The sequence below is a fragment of the Triticum aestivum genome, chromosome 5B (assembly GCF_018294505.1).
Source record: "Triticum aestivum cultivar Chinese Spring chromosome 5B, IWGSC CS RefSeq v2.1, whole genome shotgun sequence".
Classification (NCBI taxonomy): domain Eukaryota; kingdom Viridiplantae; phylum Streptophyta; class Magnoliopsida; order Poales; family Poaceae; genus Triticum; species Triticum aestivum.
Window position 1 is genome coordinate 681104375 of NC_057807.1, and position 17951 is coordinate 681122325.

A 17951-nucleotide genomic window follows, 5' to 3' on the forward strand; every position below is an offset into this window, starting at 1 on the left:
GACAGGAATATGCATGGTGATGGAGACAAAGTATTTTCAAAAGACTTTTCAAAAACCCCATCGGGTGCCACTTATGCCTGGGGGAGATGATGAGTTGGGTAGCCACTTGATGACGAAGTGGTGTACCGAGGCAAGTATGTGTTGTTTTCAAAACGGATTGGTTTAAGTTGGGACCGTTATTCCAACCTTACATGCGCAACCACTCTACCCTTGTATGGGAAAGGGCATTATTGATTACCTAGGCCGATACTAGCTTGGAGCCTGCATTACTAGTAACGGGGAGAGTTGGTGCTCTCTCTCAAGACGGGGTCGTGCCAGGTAGGGCGGCTGTCGGTGTCAAAACCGGCGGATCTCGGGTAGGGGGTCCCGAACTATGCATCTAGGCGGATAGTAATAGGAGACAAGGGACACAATGTTTTTTACCCAGGTTCGGGCCCTCTCGATGGAGGTAAAACCCTACTCCTGCTTGATTAATATTGATGATATGGGTAGTACAAGAGTAGATCTACCACGAGATCGGAGTGGCTAAACCCTAGAATCTAGCCAATGGTATGATTGTTGTTCGTCCGATGGACTAAAACTCTCCGGTTTATATAGACACCGGAGAGGGCTAGGGTTCATATCGTATCGCCAAGCTTGCCTTCCACGCCAAGGAAAGTCCCATCCGAACACGGGACGGAGTCTTCAATCTTGTATCTTCATAGTCCGGGAGTCCGGCCAAAGGTCTTAGTCCGGCCATCCGGACACCCCCTAATCCAGGACTCCCTCAGTAGCCCCTGAACCAGGCTTCAATGACGACGAGTATGACGCGCAAGTTGTCTTCGGCATTGCAAGGCGGGTTCCTCCTCCGAATATTCCATAGAAGATGTTGAACACCAGGGTAGTGTCCGGCTCTGCAAAACAAGTTCCACATTCCATCGTAGAGAGAATAATATTTGCATCAATCGGATCTGCTGACGTATTCCGCAGCATGACATCATGCCACGGCCAGGCTTTTATTCATTTTACTGTTCCACCTCAGTGCGTTTAGCGAGGCAGTTTCCTTGGCACGTCTTGTCAAAGCAGAGATGGTGTCCCCTTATTCCGGGATTCTCATCAATACGGGCGTGGGTAACCCAACCGCGCCATTAACCGTGGCGCTTGGGAGATAAGCGAGTTTTATTAGGCTGGTGGGGGCTCGTAGTTTTGGCCGCCCATATAAGGGGATAAGAATCCGCCCCTTCCATTCACGCCTTCTTCCTCTTCTGCTTATTCGTCCCTGCGCACTCGAGCTCCAACGCCCAAGCCCGCATTTCCCACCTCAACCTACTCCAATCATGTCCAGAGCGGGAGGTAGATGGATGGCCTCCTCCGTCATGGAGGGGCAAATCAAAAAGTTGAGGACGACCGGATACTTGTCTGACGACATCGCGCACCGGCTTCCAGATGCAGGGCAACTCATCCCCACTCCCAAGCCCCATGAGAGGGTTGTTTTTCTTCCCCATTTCCTCCGCGCACTGGGTTTTCCTCTTCACCCGTTCGTCCGGGGGCTCATGTTCTACTATGGCCTGGACTTCCACGATCTGGCCCCGAACTTTATCCTCAACATCTCTGCGTTCATTGTCGTGTGTGAGGCCTTCCTTTGCATCCAGCCCCACTTTGGCTTATGGCTGAAGACTTTTAATGTCAAGCCGAAGGTGGTGAGCGGCCGTCAAGCGGAGTGCGGAGGTGCCATGGTGGGCCAGATGGCCAACGTCCTATGGCTCGAAGGCTCCTTCGTGCAGACAATAAAAGGATGGCAATCGGGGTGGTTCTACATCACCGAGCCACGCGACCCCAACTGGGAAGCGGCCCCCGAATTCCGATCTGGCTTTCCCACACGGCTCACCTCCTGGAAAGAGATGGGCTTAACATGGGGAGATTTGGAAGAGCTGACCGGACTCCAAACCTGCGTCAAAAAGCTAGTCAACAAGAACCTCAAGCTCGTCAACGTAGTCCAGGTCATGCTTATCCGCCGGATCCTCCCATGCCAACAACGGGCCTTCAAATTGTGGGAGTTCGATCCGGCACAACACCAAGCCTTGAGTGGGTTCTTTGATACTACGTACGAAGACGCCTGGAAGGTGCTGCTTAAGGGCGCCGAGGCCCCCCCATCCGCTACCGAAGATCGCGGATTCAGCTCGCGGCGTCGGGCCAATGAGGTAAGTTGTTCTACCCTTTACGGGACTCTTTTCTCTCATAGTCTAACTCTATGCGGGATCTAAACTCCCCTACCTTTGACAGGATTGGCTGAAGAAGTCCGGACAGGTTAGCTGTCCGGCTCCCCTACCAGAAGATCCAGCGGACGCCCGATTGACAGGGCTGCTGGTTCCGGCGCCCCACGTGGTGCCGGAGAAGAAGGCCAGGAATAAGGCCATGGGGACTCGGAAGAGTTCCCGGCGCCTGGCGGCGTCGGATTCACCCAACAACCCCGACGCACCCTCCGCCTCCGAAGACGAGGAGGAGGAAGAAGAAGAAGATGCCTCTCCCCGTCCAACGGGGGGAGGAAAGAAAAGAAAGGCCGCCCCAGCTGGGGAAGCCGGAGGGTCCAAGAAGGGGAAGACCCTTCTGCCGGACTACGCCCCCGATGCCGAAGACGGCAGGGGGGAATGGCCATCCAGGGTCAAGCCCCTGGCAAAATCGTAAGTGTCCGGCTACCCGAATGACCTATTGCACTCCTTTATTATTCGATAGCTTCTGAAGCCAAATTTAATTATGCAGTCCTCCCAGAGCTCAGCTTGGCGATTCGTCGAGCGGCTCCCTGAATTCATCGGACGTGAATAGCGCTTCACTTCCGATGGCCTCCTCCCCTCTCCCTATAGACGACGCTGAGGTGGAGTCCCGTAGGGGACAAAACCAGGAGGAGGTGGTCCTGGAGGCGCCACAAGGCGACCTTCCAGACTCCAGGCCCAAAGGGGGTAAAGCTCCGAAGGGATCTAAGTCCGGCCCCGGGCCGGACACTGCTTCGGAACCGTCAACGGTTCCAGAGTCCGACAGGCGGTGCCTTCATAAGAAGGGCAAGCCTACGACACCGGTGACCCCCATCCATTCGAAGGCGCCGGACAATTTGTTGGAGGTGCTTAACGGCGCCTCCATCGACGAGGAACACTGCACTGTTATGAGTGCGGTGACCTAGAAGGTTCAGTCCGCCAAGAGCGGGCTGACGGAAGCCTGTACAAGCCTGTTAACGGGCTTTGAGGTATGTGTTCAAAAACATATAAAAAATATTACCGCATATACAGTAGCCCCTAATGCTCAGTTCGGTGTTCGGAAAGAAAAACCGAGCTGAGGATCTAAAAAGATATACACAGGAGTCTAATAGAAATATGTCAATATGGGAATGCAGGCTGCGCTGCTGACCTCTGCTGCACTGACTGCGGAGGTCAATGCATTGAAGGAAAGCCTCGAGCGGTCCGAGAGCAAGCTCGGCCATGCCAAGAAGCATCTCGAGGATAAATAGGGTACATAGTACCTCCTGTAAATGTATATAGAAATACTTGGTTGCAAAATAATAACAGGACCAACGTAAATGTTGCAGGAGCCACGACCGAGGTGGCGATCCTGAAGGAGGCGGTCTCCAAGGCCAAAAAGAGTGCGGCCTTGGAGCGCACCGAGCGAGAGAAGCAGGAGGCGCGGGTGGCGGAGGTGCGGCAAGAGCTCCAGGCTCTCGTGGAAAAACACGAGAGTTTGGAGCGTGACTCGAAGACTCGAGAGTCCGAGCTTGCCTTGGCTCTTGAGAGTGCCAAGACCGCTAAGGCCGAAGCCCAGAAGGCCCTTCATGAGATCGAGGCGATGAAGAAGATAGCGGCGGGTAAGGCATTCTTTATGCAAAGCAAAAATATAAAAGTTAATTATCTGCTACTTACCCGAATCCGGAGCTCTCCAGGAGCGTTCGCCGATCTGCCCCGTAGTGTGTCTGATGCCGCCGCATATTACCGAGCCGAAGAGGGGAGCTCGACGGAAAAAGTATTCTGGTCTCATTATGCTGAGGCCGAACATCCGGTGCCCCTGAGCGACCAGCTGAAGAAGCTGGTCGAGCTCCACAAGGTGGCCGAACAGGCCATGAAGTTATGCCATTTTGGGTTTTGCTCTCACCGAAGCTATTGCATTGTTTTCCCCAATGATGGCCTTTCTAATCTCATTCGCTTTCCGATCGCATAAAAAGTCATGAGATCAAAAAAGAAATGTGAGAATGTAGTTACAGATGTAAAAAAGTAAATATCTCGCTCTCTTGTTCTTAAATCATGAATTGGATGATGTGCGTTTCATCAAGTATGAACATATTGCATTTTTTGCTATGCAATTTCAGTACCGGATCGACATCCATTTATTTCTGTGTCCTCATCCGCGTGTATGTCTGTGTTAGATAGGCTCTGGAAGGCCTTACTTTACTAACAGGTAGGGCGCGTTACTTTTATTCTTTTTTTGCTGCTTACCCGCATGTTTAGATTATTTACTTGCCCTTTCACTTTTTCTTCGGCTGTCACCAACTTTGTTCAATGCTAGTCCCTAACCCATGAATAAGGGCTCCGCTGGCTACCGGGTTCATAGAAGTTTGTAAGCTCTTTCTCTTTTTTCGTTTTTCGCCACCTCCCGTGTCTTTCCGTTTAAGGTCTTTAATTCGGCATTAGCTTCGTTAGAGAAAGCCATGCGTGAACTACAAAGCATGGGATCCTGAACACCTCGAAAGAAAGCGTACTACTTTTCAATAAGGTCCGACTTCAGAGAGGAGAGACATGAACTTGTTTTAGGCGTAGAAAAGGCATACGGTATGAAAGATTGATTGAAAAGAGGTAGGGACTGGTCTCACTGCTAAGGGAGAAGGAGACCTCTGTCGGAGCAAGCTAAAGAGCCCACTTTATATCGTCGATTTCAGGTAAGGCACTCGATCAAGCCTATACATCCGGGAATTTCGCTCCAAACCAAAGACGACTTGCTTTGCTGCATTTCTTGGGCCGGGGCTTTACTTGATTTTGGCGAAAGAAAGGCCATATGATCTACTTTCTGGTGCCGGCCCCTTCACAAAGATAGCCCCTTCTTGCTCTTATTCTTATTCTTATTCTTATTCGGTGGAATACAAGAGTTCTGAAGCTCCTTTCTTTCAAGTGAAAGTTGCCTATCTTTCTTGGTTTGGAATCCAATCCAGTTTAAAACAAACAATTGCCTGATGGCAAAGTCAGATGAAAGGCTAGGAGTGTAAACCACGTACGAGCGTGGCGCAGAAAGTGAAATGTTTTGCAGCGAGTCAAGCGTAATACGATCAAAAGGAAACGGGGTCGATGCTAAAACTCAAACAGTTCCCCAAAGGGGCCCCGGGTTGAAAGAGCGAGATACATTCTTTCATAGAAGACAGAAAATAAGAGGACTGATGCTTTCTTACTTCATCTTAATATAGGGATTATAGCATTGGAATTATGGAATTTCAATGGATTGAGTACATCAAGATGAAGAAATTAACGTAATAAGCGATATTCTCAAAAGATTCGGTCATGCCAGAAACCTCAGAGGACGCAGTGGGACTACCAGGGGAAAGCCCGCCCCCGCTAGCTAACATAGATATCTATTCTTGGTGCGCATATTCGAGATTTAGAATCTCTTTCCGACCAGGCCAGGCCGAATCGGGCCACCACTTGGGATGGGAATGGCTCAGCCCACATGCATCATTTGATGAAAGAACTCCAGTCCAGTCGCCTCTGATCAGTGGCTTGTCAACCACCGAACCGTAGCTCCTCACCAAATGCCCCTGCGTTGGGGCAACACAGCACATGACTAGTTCGCTCAAGGACCACACCTCTCGAGAGCAGGATGCCGGCCGAGATGGAGCGCCAACCTAGACTTTCCTTGGGCTTGCCTTGCCCCAACATCTAAATAAAGGGCGGGCGCCGAAAAGGAAGAAGTGACGCCTTTTCGACGAAAGCTTAGCTTGGTAGGCGCAGCTTACTCACCCTACTCCCTTAGACAATGCAATGCTCTAAACATGAAAGTTTTCAGTTCAGCCCTCTTCTCCCATGCAGAGTCGCAGGCAGTGCCTTGGATAAAAGCACGGACGAGCCACATGCAGGGAAACTTGCACGTGTGGTTCTGGCCGGGGACCCCGGTATACTGTACTAATATGTGTAGGTCCCTGTAATTCGAGGGAGATTGTCATGGCGCAAAAGCAGATATGGTCCGGTATTCCCTTGTTCCCCGTATTGGTTATGTTCCTTATTCCTCGTCTAGCAGAAACTAGTTGAGCTCCGTCTGATCTCCCAGAAGCAGAAGCTGAATTAGTTGCAGGCTATAATGTAGAATATGCGCGGGATGCGATCCTTAATAGTTCACTGTTGGCGGAAGCCAATGTCTCGGGGACTCATTCTGACTTAAACAAGGGGTGGGTCTTTACCAACTTCCAAAAAGAGGGGCAGGGCACTCTTCATTCTTCATTCGAAACTCATGAATGTCGGGTCGGAGGTTTTTGCCTTGTTATCAAAAAGGGGAGTTGGGTAAAGCAAACTCCCTCCTTGGACGAGCACGGGGCTTAGTCAAGTAGAATCGGGTTGCGCTGCTTGATGCTCTGATCGAAAACAAATCAGTGGGGCCATGCCGGTACGACAAAATATGTGTTAGAAAGGTCAATCCATCCCCCCTTTTTTATTTTTTTAATGAAAAACTGGGCTGAACTTCTAAAAAGCAGCCCACCTGCTTCCATAGAACAATATCGTGGCAACGTTGACCTAAGTGGATTTATTGGATCCTGGGGAACCATCACAAGTACGGCCGGCCTATAGAACGAGAATGCCGTGTCGTCCAACGGAGCTTAGAAGAAGGTGACTCGGAGCCTAAGGAAGGTGACTCGCGCAGACAGCTGACTCCTTTTCAATAGAAAGGAATAGCCAAACCTACCCAGCTGGCTGGTCAATCTCAGTGATCTTATCGGCCGGCAAAGCGAAGACGGATGACCACGGTCCCGACCTTACCAGCACCGTAGGTTTACTAATCAATGAAGCCCCTCAACCTACTATCATTTCTTACAAACTCAACCAAGCCTAACCAAACCCCATGCTCACGACATGTTCTTGATATTGATTGAGTTGGAGGGAGTCAGAGACTACCACGGAATCCTTCCATAGTCACCTCGGTGACCTTCATCACCAAAGCGTCACGACAGTTTCCAAGACCCCTCATATAATGTCCAGTGGGGATCAGTCGGAGCACGTAGGAATGCTGACCACTACATAAGCCACGTCTGGCTGAGGCGAGCAGCAAGCGGGGGAGAGTATTTTGAAGTACAAGAACGTTGGGGTGGGACGCTAGTACTTAAACTAGGGTTGCTTCTTAGCGCTAATCTTGCGTTTTTCAGCAGTTAGTTGTAGCACGCCTTCCCTCCTTCTCTCATTTCGGAAAGATTTGGCAGTATTTTCTTATGATGACCTGGTCGAGAGAGTACAAAACATCAGTGTAAAAGATTGAGTGGGATGGTTATAGTAAGGGGCGAACCAAGTGCTTGCGCGAAGAAGCGAATCAATCAGAATGGAAACAAGGAAAGGAATCGAGGCCCGGCCCGGTAGCGATGCCTCTCACGCGGATGGGAGTTACTTTTCTTTATCACCATAAGCGTTACGAAATGGACCCGCATTCCCCTTTGCTTTTCTTTTGCAACTAAGCTTAAAAGAAACATAGTAGTCTTTCAAGCCATTAGAAAACTCATTAAGTGCTCTGTTGAGTGAATGCCTGTTGAGAAGCTTAGGTCATACATTTCCAGCTAATTAGAATACAACCATGAAGGTGGGGTTCGAATGCCATACAACTATTTATTCTGGTAAGTAGGATTGGAATGTAGTCCCTTTTTATTGGATCCGCCGCTCCGTTAAGTGAAATTCAAAGTAGGTGTGGGTCTAGGTAGAGGAAGTCATAAATCAAGTATCAAGTATTGTTATAAATATCATATATAGTAGTTGCCAAACTCACAAGCATCACACACTTCGATCTACTTTATTGAATAACTTAGCTAGATAGAACCAACTCAAGCTTTTAAATGAAAGAAGCAATAATGGCATAATTTCTGTCTCAAGACCTCTTGCAGCTACAGCCAATGCAGCACCTCCTTGATCAACATACAACACAGCGCATTACGCCTTGCTCTAGTCGCAGTATAAAGAGAGACTAGAACCTACCGGGGAGCCCTCGGCAGAGTCCCTATCGTTGTTGCAACAATTACACACAAAGTTCCGGAATTTCACATTTGTGAGAAGAAAGGGTATGTGTGTTTGAAAGGAGTGGTGCAAGAACGTATTCTGAGCTTTAGTCAACACAACTTGTTTTGCCTTTTCCGAACAGCATTCTTATCAGGACCCTCCTTTATATAAACCACTCGTAGATATATACCTGCCTGTGGCCTCAGATGAATACATCGATAGATAAGAAGGGAAATGCATCATCTAGAAAGGCTTACTGAGGTTTAGGGACGTTTGTGTGATGGATCGTACGCTTACTCACGACGACTTGGCTATTCAATAAAGGACGGAGTCAACGTGAGCCTTAGGGTCCAAAAATATTCCATTGGTGTCAGCTATTAGCGATTATTCAAAGTCGTAATGGTATAAATTATTGGTTAATTCCACTGATTCTTCTTTCCCGTTCCTTCACTGGCTATAGCGCCTTACCTCTTCTGTGACTTGTCCTGAGATGAGAAGTATCAAAAGTGCCGGGGTTTGGGTTTATGTCATGCTAGACTCACATTTCTCGTTCTTACGCCGGGTCCGCGACCTTACAAGGATACACAAGCTGGTGAAGGTTTCGGAGAAGCAGCAAGCTATTCGGATTCAAGTTAGCTTTGAGCAGGCCTCGGGCGAGGAAATGCTTTGGCTGTGCCAGGAGATAGTGGGCTCAGGGGCTTTTGGGCGGAGCCAAAGTGGTCCACATACGTACCATTTCCATCATCACAAGATCCCCTTTTTATGTGTGCATAGAGATAAAGCGTGCTCTTATATTTAGATAAGAGAGAGAATTTTCTCAGCGCTTCCCCTTATCGACTTGATCTTCTTCTGCCCCTCGGTAGAGTGAGTCTACTTAGCGAACTGGCAGGACGCGGAGATCGATTGATCAATATGCATATCGAGCATCTATAGTTATTCTCTCTTCCCAAAAGATATCTCAAGTCGCTTCCAACGTTTTGATGAGTAAGGGAGGGTATTTTCAACAAGATAACTATGAACGACCATCTTCCAATTTCCAATCTATATCTTTCATTGGGTAAGTAAGGGGAATAAGCAAGAACGGTGGAAAGCTTAAGAAAGTGCTAGTTCCTTTGCTGCGAATGGGTGGAATTGGTATCCCCAAAAGGTTGTTCTCTTAAAACCTCTAGCAAGGGGGTGTGGAAGAGTTCAAGTCTATCCATTTGGTTAAGCTACTGTTGTTATACATCTCTACTATTATGGGCCACCACTTACTTAAAGGAAGTCGAGTACACATCTCCTTCAACCTGAAGGGCGAGGACCTGCAATGACGTAACATTTGAAAGAAAAGTAACCAGCATAGGAGAGTGATCAGAAAGCATACGACTCGAGGGAGGGTTGGCTAATCAAATCAGAATGAAGATTCTGCTCTATATGATAAACGTTGGTTGACTTTGATATGAAGTGTTGATTGTGTTTTCTATTCGTTCAGACCCCGATAGTGCTTCTCGTTGTGACTGAAGGAAGGTTCATTCTGTGCAAGATATATGCTAGTTTACAAGCATGAGACCCTCCTTTCGGGCCGGTAGATAGAGGCCTCAGTTCCAACGAAATGGGGAGATATTCCTGCTGTTTTTGTGCCTATTAGTACTTCACTCTGACCACATCAAGAGGAGTAGTTTGTTTTTCTTTTGTAAAGCGAGCCCAAGGAAATATATAGGAGAACATAGCTTGTTTTGTAGTAAGTAAATTCAAAGGCTCAAATCGTCTATATCAATGCAAGTATAGCTGGATGGAGTGACTCGTTCTTTCGAACCATAAACTAATGCCGCCTCTCGGGAGCGTGTATTACTATTCCATTCTCTGGAGCACAATCCAACGGAAAAAAGTATGTTTCCAACCTACACCTTTAGTTGTTCCAGCTCGTGAGGAAGACGACTATGGAATTCAGATTTCCTTTCTCTCGAAGCAAGCCAGTCCTTAATTAATGATAGGGAAGGAAGGAATTGCTCTTAGGCTTGTGAGTCTTTTTATCATATGGATGGGTCGTACAACCCTTACATGGTCTCTTGGCATGAAATTGGGTACTTTTCGTCTACGGCGAGATGGAAGTTATCTGCACAGAATGCCAACTTAGGACCGTCAAAGTGGAAATCATATCAACCCACCGAAACCGCTCTTTGGAATGGAATGCATAGTATTGTGCATTGGAATGGAAAAGTCGAATAATCAAGACATGGATCTAGTATCAACATGACCCAACTTCCATTCTCATGACCCAACTTATTCAATCACTTCCATTATCTTTCTATTGCTACAAATCGACAACAAAAAACATCCCTCGGAATTCCTGTTCGATAGGAAAAATAGCTCTTCAACCAGAAATAGCAAGCAACATGTTTTTCTTCTCTCTTCCGGGCACACACCCTATCGGGTGACGCCACTGACAAACACCCTAAAGGGGAACGCAACACTTCCTATAACAGAAAAAGCAATATCTGAAATCTTTAAGCAACTAAAAAAGACGTATACTAAAAGATATGTGTTGAAAAGGGATGGTCAATAACAAGATGAACCCAATGCCCAATCTTCCCAATAGTATTCCTTAACTCTTGAATTGATACACTTGTTCATGGCATCTATTCTCTATCTTCACTTTTCACCTTCTCATCCTTAACCTCAGTGATCTGTTCCTCCTAGACATCCTTCTGCGTACAAAAACAGAAGAAGAAGCACGGGCATAAATCAATAGAATAGTTTAGTTTCAGAAGTCTTTTTTGATTGGTATATCAATCATGGTTTATAGGGAAATAGTTAGAATAGGAAAGCTCTGTTAGTTACTAATGTTTGGGTTTTTGTTTACGGCAATAGTAGGTTTCTTGCTTGTCATATTTAGAATATAAGCATCAGTTACATTTGACGTCCAGCCTTTTTATAGAAGAGAAAGGAAGGTTAAGGGCAAGGGCGCAGCATAATATATAAGAAAAACTTGCTCTTTGAGGGGAAATTTTTCCAACTAGACCGATAAATGAGAAAAAGTACCAGTCGTACCAAGAACCAAAGGCGCCAGCTTTCATTGATATATATACCGTATCTTTTAGCTGAAAAATCTATGGATAAGAACCGGCTCTGGGAGGAGGGGTGGCGCGACAGAGCAATGAAAAGCTGGGATCTTTCCTTATCTTCGGTCGTGACGCCTTTTCCTTTTGTATGAGAAAGCGCTACAAAACATCCTTCTCGCGGGTTATCTTCTACTCAAGCAAGCTCTCTCCTATTCTTCATCCACCAACTAGCAGGAACGTAGGAGCACAAGAGGGTCATCATCTTCTGAAACGATTGGCTTTCGATCTGCTTTCCAAGAGGTGGTTTCTGACATGACCAGAAAGAGTGGAATTCTTGTTAGGATTGGCATGTCAAGTTGCTTTCTCGGACCCTAACATAAACCACCTTATCCTCACTCAGATTGTTCTTTTGGACTGAGCAGAAGCACGACCTCTATCTGACGTTTTCTCTATCCCTTCTAATCTCTCAATGGCATTTCCATCTCTCGATTCAATCAATCAAGTAAGTCCGGATGACACTTGTCTTTATTTAGTGTTTCCCCGGCTATTCAGCCATTACTTGCATCTCAGGTTCTTTGTACCCTTTTTAGTGCCATGCACACTGAGGTTTCTGGCATGACCGAATCTTTTGAGAATATCGCTTATTACGTTAATTTCTTCATCTTGATGTACTCAATCCATTCAAATTCCATAATTCCAATGCTATAATCCCTATATTAAGATGAAGTAAGAAAGCATCAGTCCTCTTATTTTCTGTCTTCTATGAAAGAATGTAGCTCGCTCTTTCAACCCGGGGCCCCCTCTGGGGAACTGTTTGAGTTTTAGCATCGACCCCATTTCCTTTTGATCGTATTACGCTTGACTCGCTGCAAAACATTTCGCTTTCTGCGCCACGCTCGTACGTGGTTTACACTCCTAGCCTTTCATCTGACTTTGCCATCGGGCAATTGTTTGTTTTCAACTGGATTGGATTCCGAACCAAGAAAGATAGGCAACTTTCACTTGAAAGAAAGGAGCTTCAGAACTCTTGTATTCCACCGAATAAGAATAAGAATAAGAATAAGAGCAAGAAGGGGCTATCTTTGTGAAGGGACCGGCACCAGAAAGTAGATCATATGGCCTTTCTTTCGCCAAAATCAAGTAAAGCCCCGGCCCAAGAAATGCAGCAAAGCAAGTCGTCTTTGGTTTGGAGCGAAATTCCCGGATGTATAGGCTTGATCGAGTGCCTTACCTGAAATCGACGATATAAAGTGGGCTCTTTAGCTTGCTCCGACAGAGGTCTCCTTCTCCCTTAGCAGCGAGACCAGTCCCTACCTCTTTTCAATCAATCTTTCATACCGTATGCCTTTTCTACGCCTAAAACAAGTTCATGTCTCTCCTCTCTGAAGTCGGACCTTATTGAAAAGTAGTACGCTTTCTTTCGTGGTGTTCAGGATCCCATGCTTTGTAGTTCACGCATGGCTTTCTCTAACGAAGCTAATGCCGAATTAAAGACCTTAAACGGAAAGACACAGGAGGTGGCGAAAAACGAAAAAAGAGAAAGAGCTTACAAACTTCTCTGAACCCGGTAGCCAGCGGAGCCCTTATTCATGGGTTAGGGACTAGCATTGAACAAAGTTGGTGACAGCCGAAGAAAAAGTGAAAGGGCAAGTAAATAATCTAAACATGCGGGTAAGCAGCAAAAAAAGAATAAAAGTAACGCGCCCTACCTGTTAGTAAAGTAAGGCCTTCCAGAGCCTATCTAACACAGACATACACGCGGATGAGGACACAGAAATAAATGGACGTCGATCCGGTACTGAAATTGCATAGCAAAAAATGCAATATGTTCATACTTGATGAAACGCACATCATCCAATTCATGATTTAAGAACAAGAGGACGAGATATTGACTTTTTTTACATCTGTAACTACATTCTCACATTTCTTTTTTGATCTCATGACTTTTTATGCGATCGGAAAACGAATGAGATCAGAAAGATAGGCGGACGACTTGACCATAAGGTCGGATGTTTCCGTGAGCAGTAAGCAGCGGATCTCCCCTTTTTGGGGGAAAGCTGGTTAAACAAAACTAGGGATAGCTAGCAGGTATTTTCTAAAGGTTCAAAAAGAAGGTATTTCAAAAGGGCTTTGGCAAAGGAGGTTCACCTTGCCTGCTTTCCTTGTCCTCCGTTCATCGATATCCTATACTGGATACCTTTGCCTTTTCCGAGTGGAGGCAGTAGGCTATTCTCGTTCTTAGCTTTATACGCCGAAACATGCCATTGCGTAGGCTCGTAGGCGTAATTCGTATTCGTATTTGTTATTGGCGTACGTAATTTCCTTACTACGTCTATCGCTCGTAGGAATATCTCTAAATAGGAATCGTAGTCCTCGTATGTACATCTTTCGTATTGTGATAAAGCACCTATGCCGCTAGAAATAGTAGCGCCTTAAAGAAGGCGTTCCAGGTTCTTTTTCCCCTGGTTTGTATCAGAGCTGACCACTGATAATAGGCAAAATGAAACATTTGGTGTGTTTTAATTCATTCTCAATCTTGTTTCCCCTTGCGCTCCGAGGGAAATAAAGGGGAAATCACTGATTCATTTGGAGCTGTTTTCTAACTGACTCATTGACATGAGAGATTGGATGCGATGCGCCAGTCACTCGTACTACAGCGGACAAAGGTCACCGGCAAACGACCGTTCCACAATGGAACCTGGCACTACTGTTTGCCCTAAGGGCCGACCCACCTTTTCAGAGAAACAGACACATGACATCACTATATTACGCATTTTCGAGATAAGAAAGTGGAGAATGCACTCTTCCCTTTTTTTTACATTTTAAACTCATGTTCATGGTCTGTTTTATTCCCAATTGTTGCCCGTGTGAAAAGAAAGAAGAGAAATTGGGCCATGTTTCCCGAGAGAGACTGCCTTCTCTCAGGCCAGCAGTCTTATACTTATAGTCGACTGCTCTATGACGATCTGACCTCTTTCCTGGGCTCTGCTTGCTCGTCTACGCTCCGACCAATTCAGTCAAAATCGAAAAAACGATGTTTCCTTGAAAAAGTCTAAGAAATAGTAGTAGTAGTCAAAAAGTGCACTTTTTCCATATATTTCGATTTATAGGGATCCCTATCTTTATCTCTATCCACAGAGATACCTATCTATATAGAGAGAGATTTTTCTCAAAATTGATCTAGACTATCCTCTATCCGGATAGATATGTCCCTATGAGCGACTAGGCCGATCTTTTTTTATATGTTTTGGCCACGTCCGTTTCCGCTCCGAAGAGGAAGGTTTGGATCTTTCAATCTTATGTCGTGAGGGATGTGACCTATGTTAGGTCCATAAGATACCACAGCTTTTAGTGTTCTATGATTCACCTCCGAATAATGAGTAGGTAGTTCGATCCTTTTGATTCTTATCTTCCTAGTAAACGGGGATCCGGAGCAATAGGTCGAATTACTATATAAAGAAGACTTTTCTACAAAAGGACTTATTGTTCGAGTAGGAAGATTTCGGTTTTTCTCCTTCCCTCTTTTCAATAAGAAGAAGTATTTGAAATGAAACAAATTCCTCTTCATTCTGTTGTGCTCAGCGAAGGAACTGCCTAAGCATACTTTTGCGGATCCAAACTTCTTTGTTCTTTCAAAGTCTTCTTCTTGCATATAAGAACGCAACTTTTGCAATTCCTTGGATTTGAGTAGTAAGCGGCATCCCCTCTGAGTTGTGAGTAAGCGGAACCATTCTTTTTTTGTTCTTCTCCAGATTCTGGCCGGTAGGAATTTGCCTCTTCTTTTTCCAACTGATATGGCCGATAGGAATTTGCCTATGATTTTTCCAACTGATATGTCGATATAGAAAGATCTCCTTATTTCAAAACCGCGGGTTCTCGCGTCATTTTCTTTAAAAGATATTAGATCACCGTGGGAAACTTTCAAATGAGTAATGGTTACCAGTCCATTATTCAAACAAACCCTTCGATGACTTATCGGCTGCCTTGCTTGAGGAAGAGTGTCACTAAAATGGAGACGAACCGGAATCACGTCCGATCTTGTTTCTTGATTGAGTAAAAAAGGGATATATGAAGTTAGTTCTCTTCCTCTGTGCATCTCCCTTATGGGTAAATCCCCATAATAAAGAGACAACTTTCGTGTAGTTTGTGATTTGATGTTACTGTTTCGATTTTCTCTCCGAGAAAGATTTCTTTTAATGGATCTCCTCTTGTTCCTCAATCTTCGGAGAATACGGCGTTGGATTAGAGAAAGTTCTCTGTTCCGAACATTTCCTGGAAGTAGACGACACGTTTTAAATCTTAATGCTGGCATGGCATATTTCGTTGAATCAGTCTTTTTCGCCACATCGCGTATAAAGGGAATCGAACCCAACTCTTCCACGAACCCCCCACGAATGGCCCTCCCTTAATTCAATGAACTATGAGAATTCCTTTTTTCGTTTTTTTCTTTTCAGTTCTCATAAGTCCTTGATATACTAGCAGAAACTCAATACTTGACCGACTGCGTCACAGTGCTCAGGTAAAGTGGCAGTGGTTGAAAGCGAGCGGAAACGTCAGTGTTTTCTGTGCGTTACGATAGTAGTGGTGAAAGAAAATCCAATTCAAATATCTCAACGTAAAAGGAAAATCGTTTCACTTTGAAAGGAAAGCTAGCTATATGAGATCGAAATCACTCTATCTACGATATTCATTGCACCATGATTGAAGGACAATGAGGGGCAGGTTATATTCCCTTTCTTCTGATCGATTGAGCTCAAAGGCAAAAGGCACTAAAGATGTTTAAGATGTTTCATCAGAATTGCTATTGACATCGACTCGTCCGAGAGATTAGCAAGCACCTCAGGGTTGTGAGAAATCCATCCCCAAAACCCAGAATTGGATCTATTGTTTTCACTTTCTTTCCCAAACAATGTATCTGTTGATACCAGAATTGCTTATATTGCTCGCCCTAAGATGGAAAATGCGATAGAACCCACTTTACATACCTCCATAGGAGGAGATCCCTTAGAAGAGAGTGAAACAGGCAGTACAGCAATTCACAAGCCATAGAGAACGAAACTCGGAAGAAGATCTAGTTTCAAGTCAGCTAGGAAGACCTCTTTCTTAAATTAAAGGGAAGGGGTCCACATAAGCCCCAATTATTCCCTAGCTTGTTAATCCAACATATCAGTTGGCGTGTCTGAATAAGAAAGAGTTGGGCGATGGTTTTAGAAAACCCGAAACTAGCCATGCCCTAAAGAAAGTGAATTCCAATCTACGTGAATCACGAAAGAAGCAAAGCCGGTCAAAGAATCGATTATATGCCTTCTCTTTCCATAAGACCGATGGCCTTAGTAACGTAACGCACAGAAGGAATAGAAGACAGAGCGAGGGGATATGTCACGAGCAAAAGGGATGAACAACTACCCCTGTATACGTAGCTTTGTGTAACAGGGGGAACGACTGTTGAGTCAAAAAGCTGAGTGAGAAGGAAGCAAAGGATCGGTTGTGGCGGGATACGAAGTGCTCTGCTAAGCCAATACGAATGTTTACATACGAACCCACGCCAATACATACGAGTAGTAGGGGTATGGAAATTCTCATCAATTAAAGGTTAGGGCTCGGTTTCCGGTTGACTTTTCGAATCCTATCCTCTGTTTCTGGTTAAACCAATTAAATAGGAGTATCCACCCAACTTTCATATGCTGTTGTTCCTATACGCTAACGGGTTCATCTTTATAGGCAATGATTTCATTTGTATTCCAATTCGTACGTATACCCCATCGCTTTGTTTACCATCCCTATCGTCTCGAATAAGGTTTCCTAGCCTAGCCCATCTCGGTGTCAGCTACCGAAAGAGAAAATTGGTCTAAGGGCAGCATCTACTCGTTCATCGCTTGCCTCACATCGAAAGAGGCATGGCTTCTCTCTTCACTCACTCCCCTGTTTGCCAGCTTCAATAGCATGGAAGAAGGTGTTCAAAGAACATAGTTTCACATCTACATTTTCTCCATTTGATCTTGATCAATAATTCACTTATAGAAATAGAATAGAATAGAAATATCAAGAGAAACACTCTTCTTTCCGAAGATCCATTTCTAGTGGGACATCGTTCATAGGGAGCGCACATCCAATGCGCCCTCTACTCTTCACTCTTCACTCTTGTGCTCGATATCCTCTTCAACAAGGATTTGCGGCTCCAATCCCTTTATTTTTCCAAAGGTAAAAGATGGAACAGACCGAATCCAAGCCATATAATTGCTTGATGCTCAAGAGTGCTTAGTTGGAAAAGAGTTTTCTATGTCGTTCAAACTAATGCTCGATTTAGAATTCTATAACAAAAAAAGAAACAATCAATTAATCTATCTCACCTATATTATGAAGCAGCTGCTAGGCCTGATAGCGAAGTGAGCTTTGTGACTTTTAGTAGGGTTGTATCGTCCGTCTTCAACATTCATCCATAAGACTTATTTATTCGATTCATTGTATCTCGAACAGAGGTAAGTCCAGCTTCCTCCTCTTTTCTTTCTTTTTGTTAGTGGCTTTCTCTTTTTAGAAGTCGAACTCTAGACTTGGCAAAAGTCCTATCCTTTCTTGTAGCAGAGCTACGTCCTAATTGATTGTATCATGCTCTTTCGGGTCGAGGCACCTCTAATGTAATCTTTGTCCAGAGGAAGGAGGACTTTCACAGAAAAACAAAAGCTGTATGCCAAAAAGAGCCAATGTGAATTTAGGTTCA

The 17951-nt window shown here is 45.3% G+C and overlaps 1 protein-coding gene across 1 annotated transcript; it reads right to left on the reverse strand.

Annotated features, from left to right (window-relative positions):
* Positions 1-14099: 14099 nt before the first annotated feature.
* Positions 14100-17018, reverse strand: LOC123114168 (ribosomal protein S4, mitochondrial-like). The gene has a single exon (XM_044535547.1). The coding sequence runs from the start codon at positions 15543-15545 to the stop codon at positions 14472-14474; it is 1074 nt and encodes a 357-aa protein (XP_044391482.1). The 5' UTR covers positions 15546-17018; the 3' UTR covers positions 14100-14471.
* Between the last annotated feature and the right edge of the window lie 933 nt (positions 17019-17951).

Excerpts from the sequence above, each read along its gene's own strand:
- LOC123114168 (XM_044535547.1), bottom strand. The coding sequence starts at position 15,545 with ATGCCAGCATTAAGATTTAAAACGTGTCGTCTACTTCCAGGAAATGTT.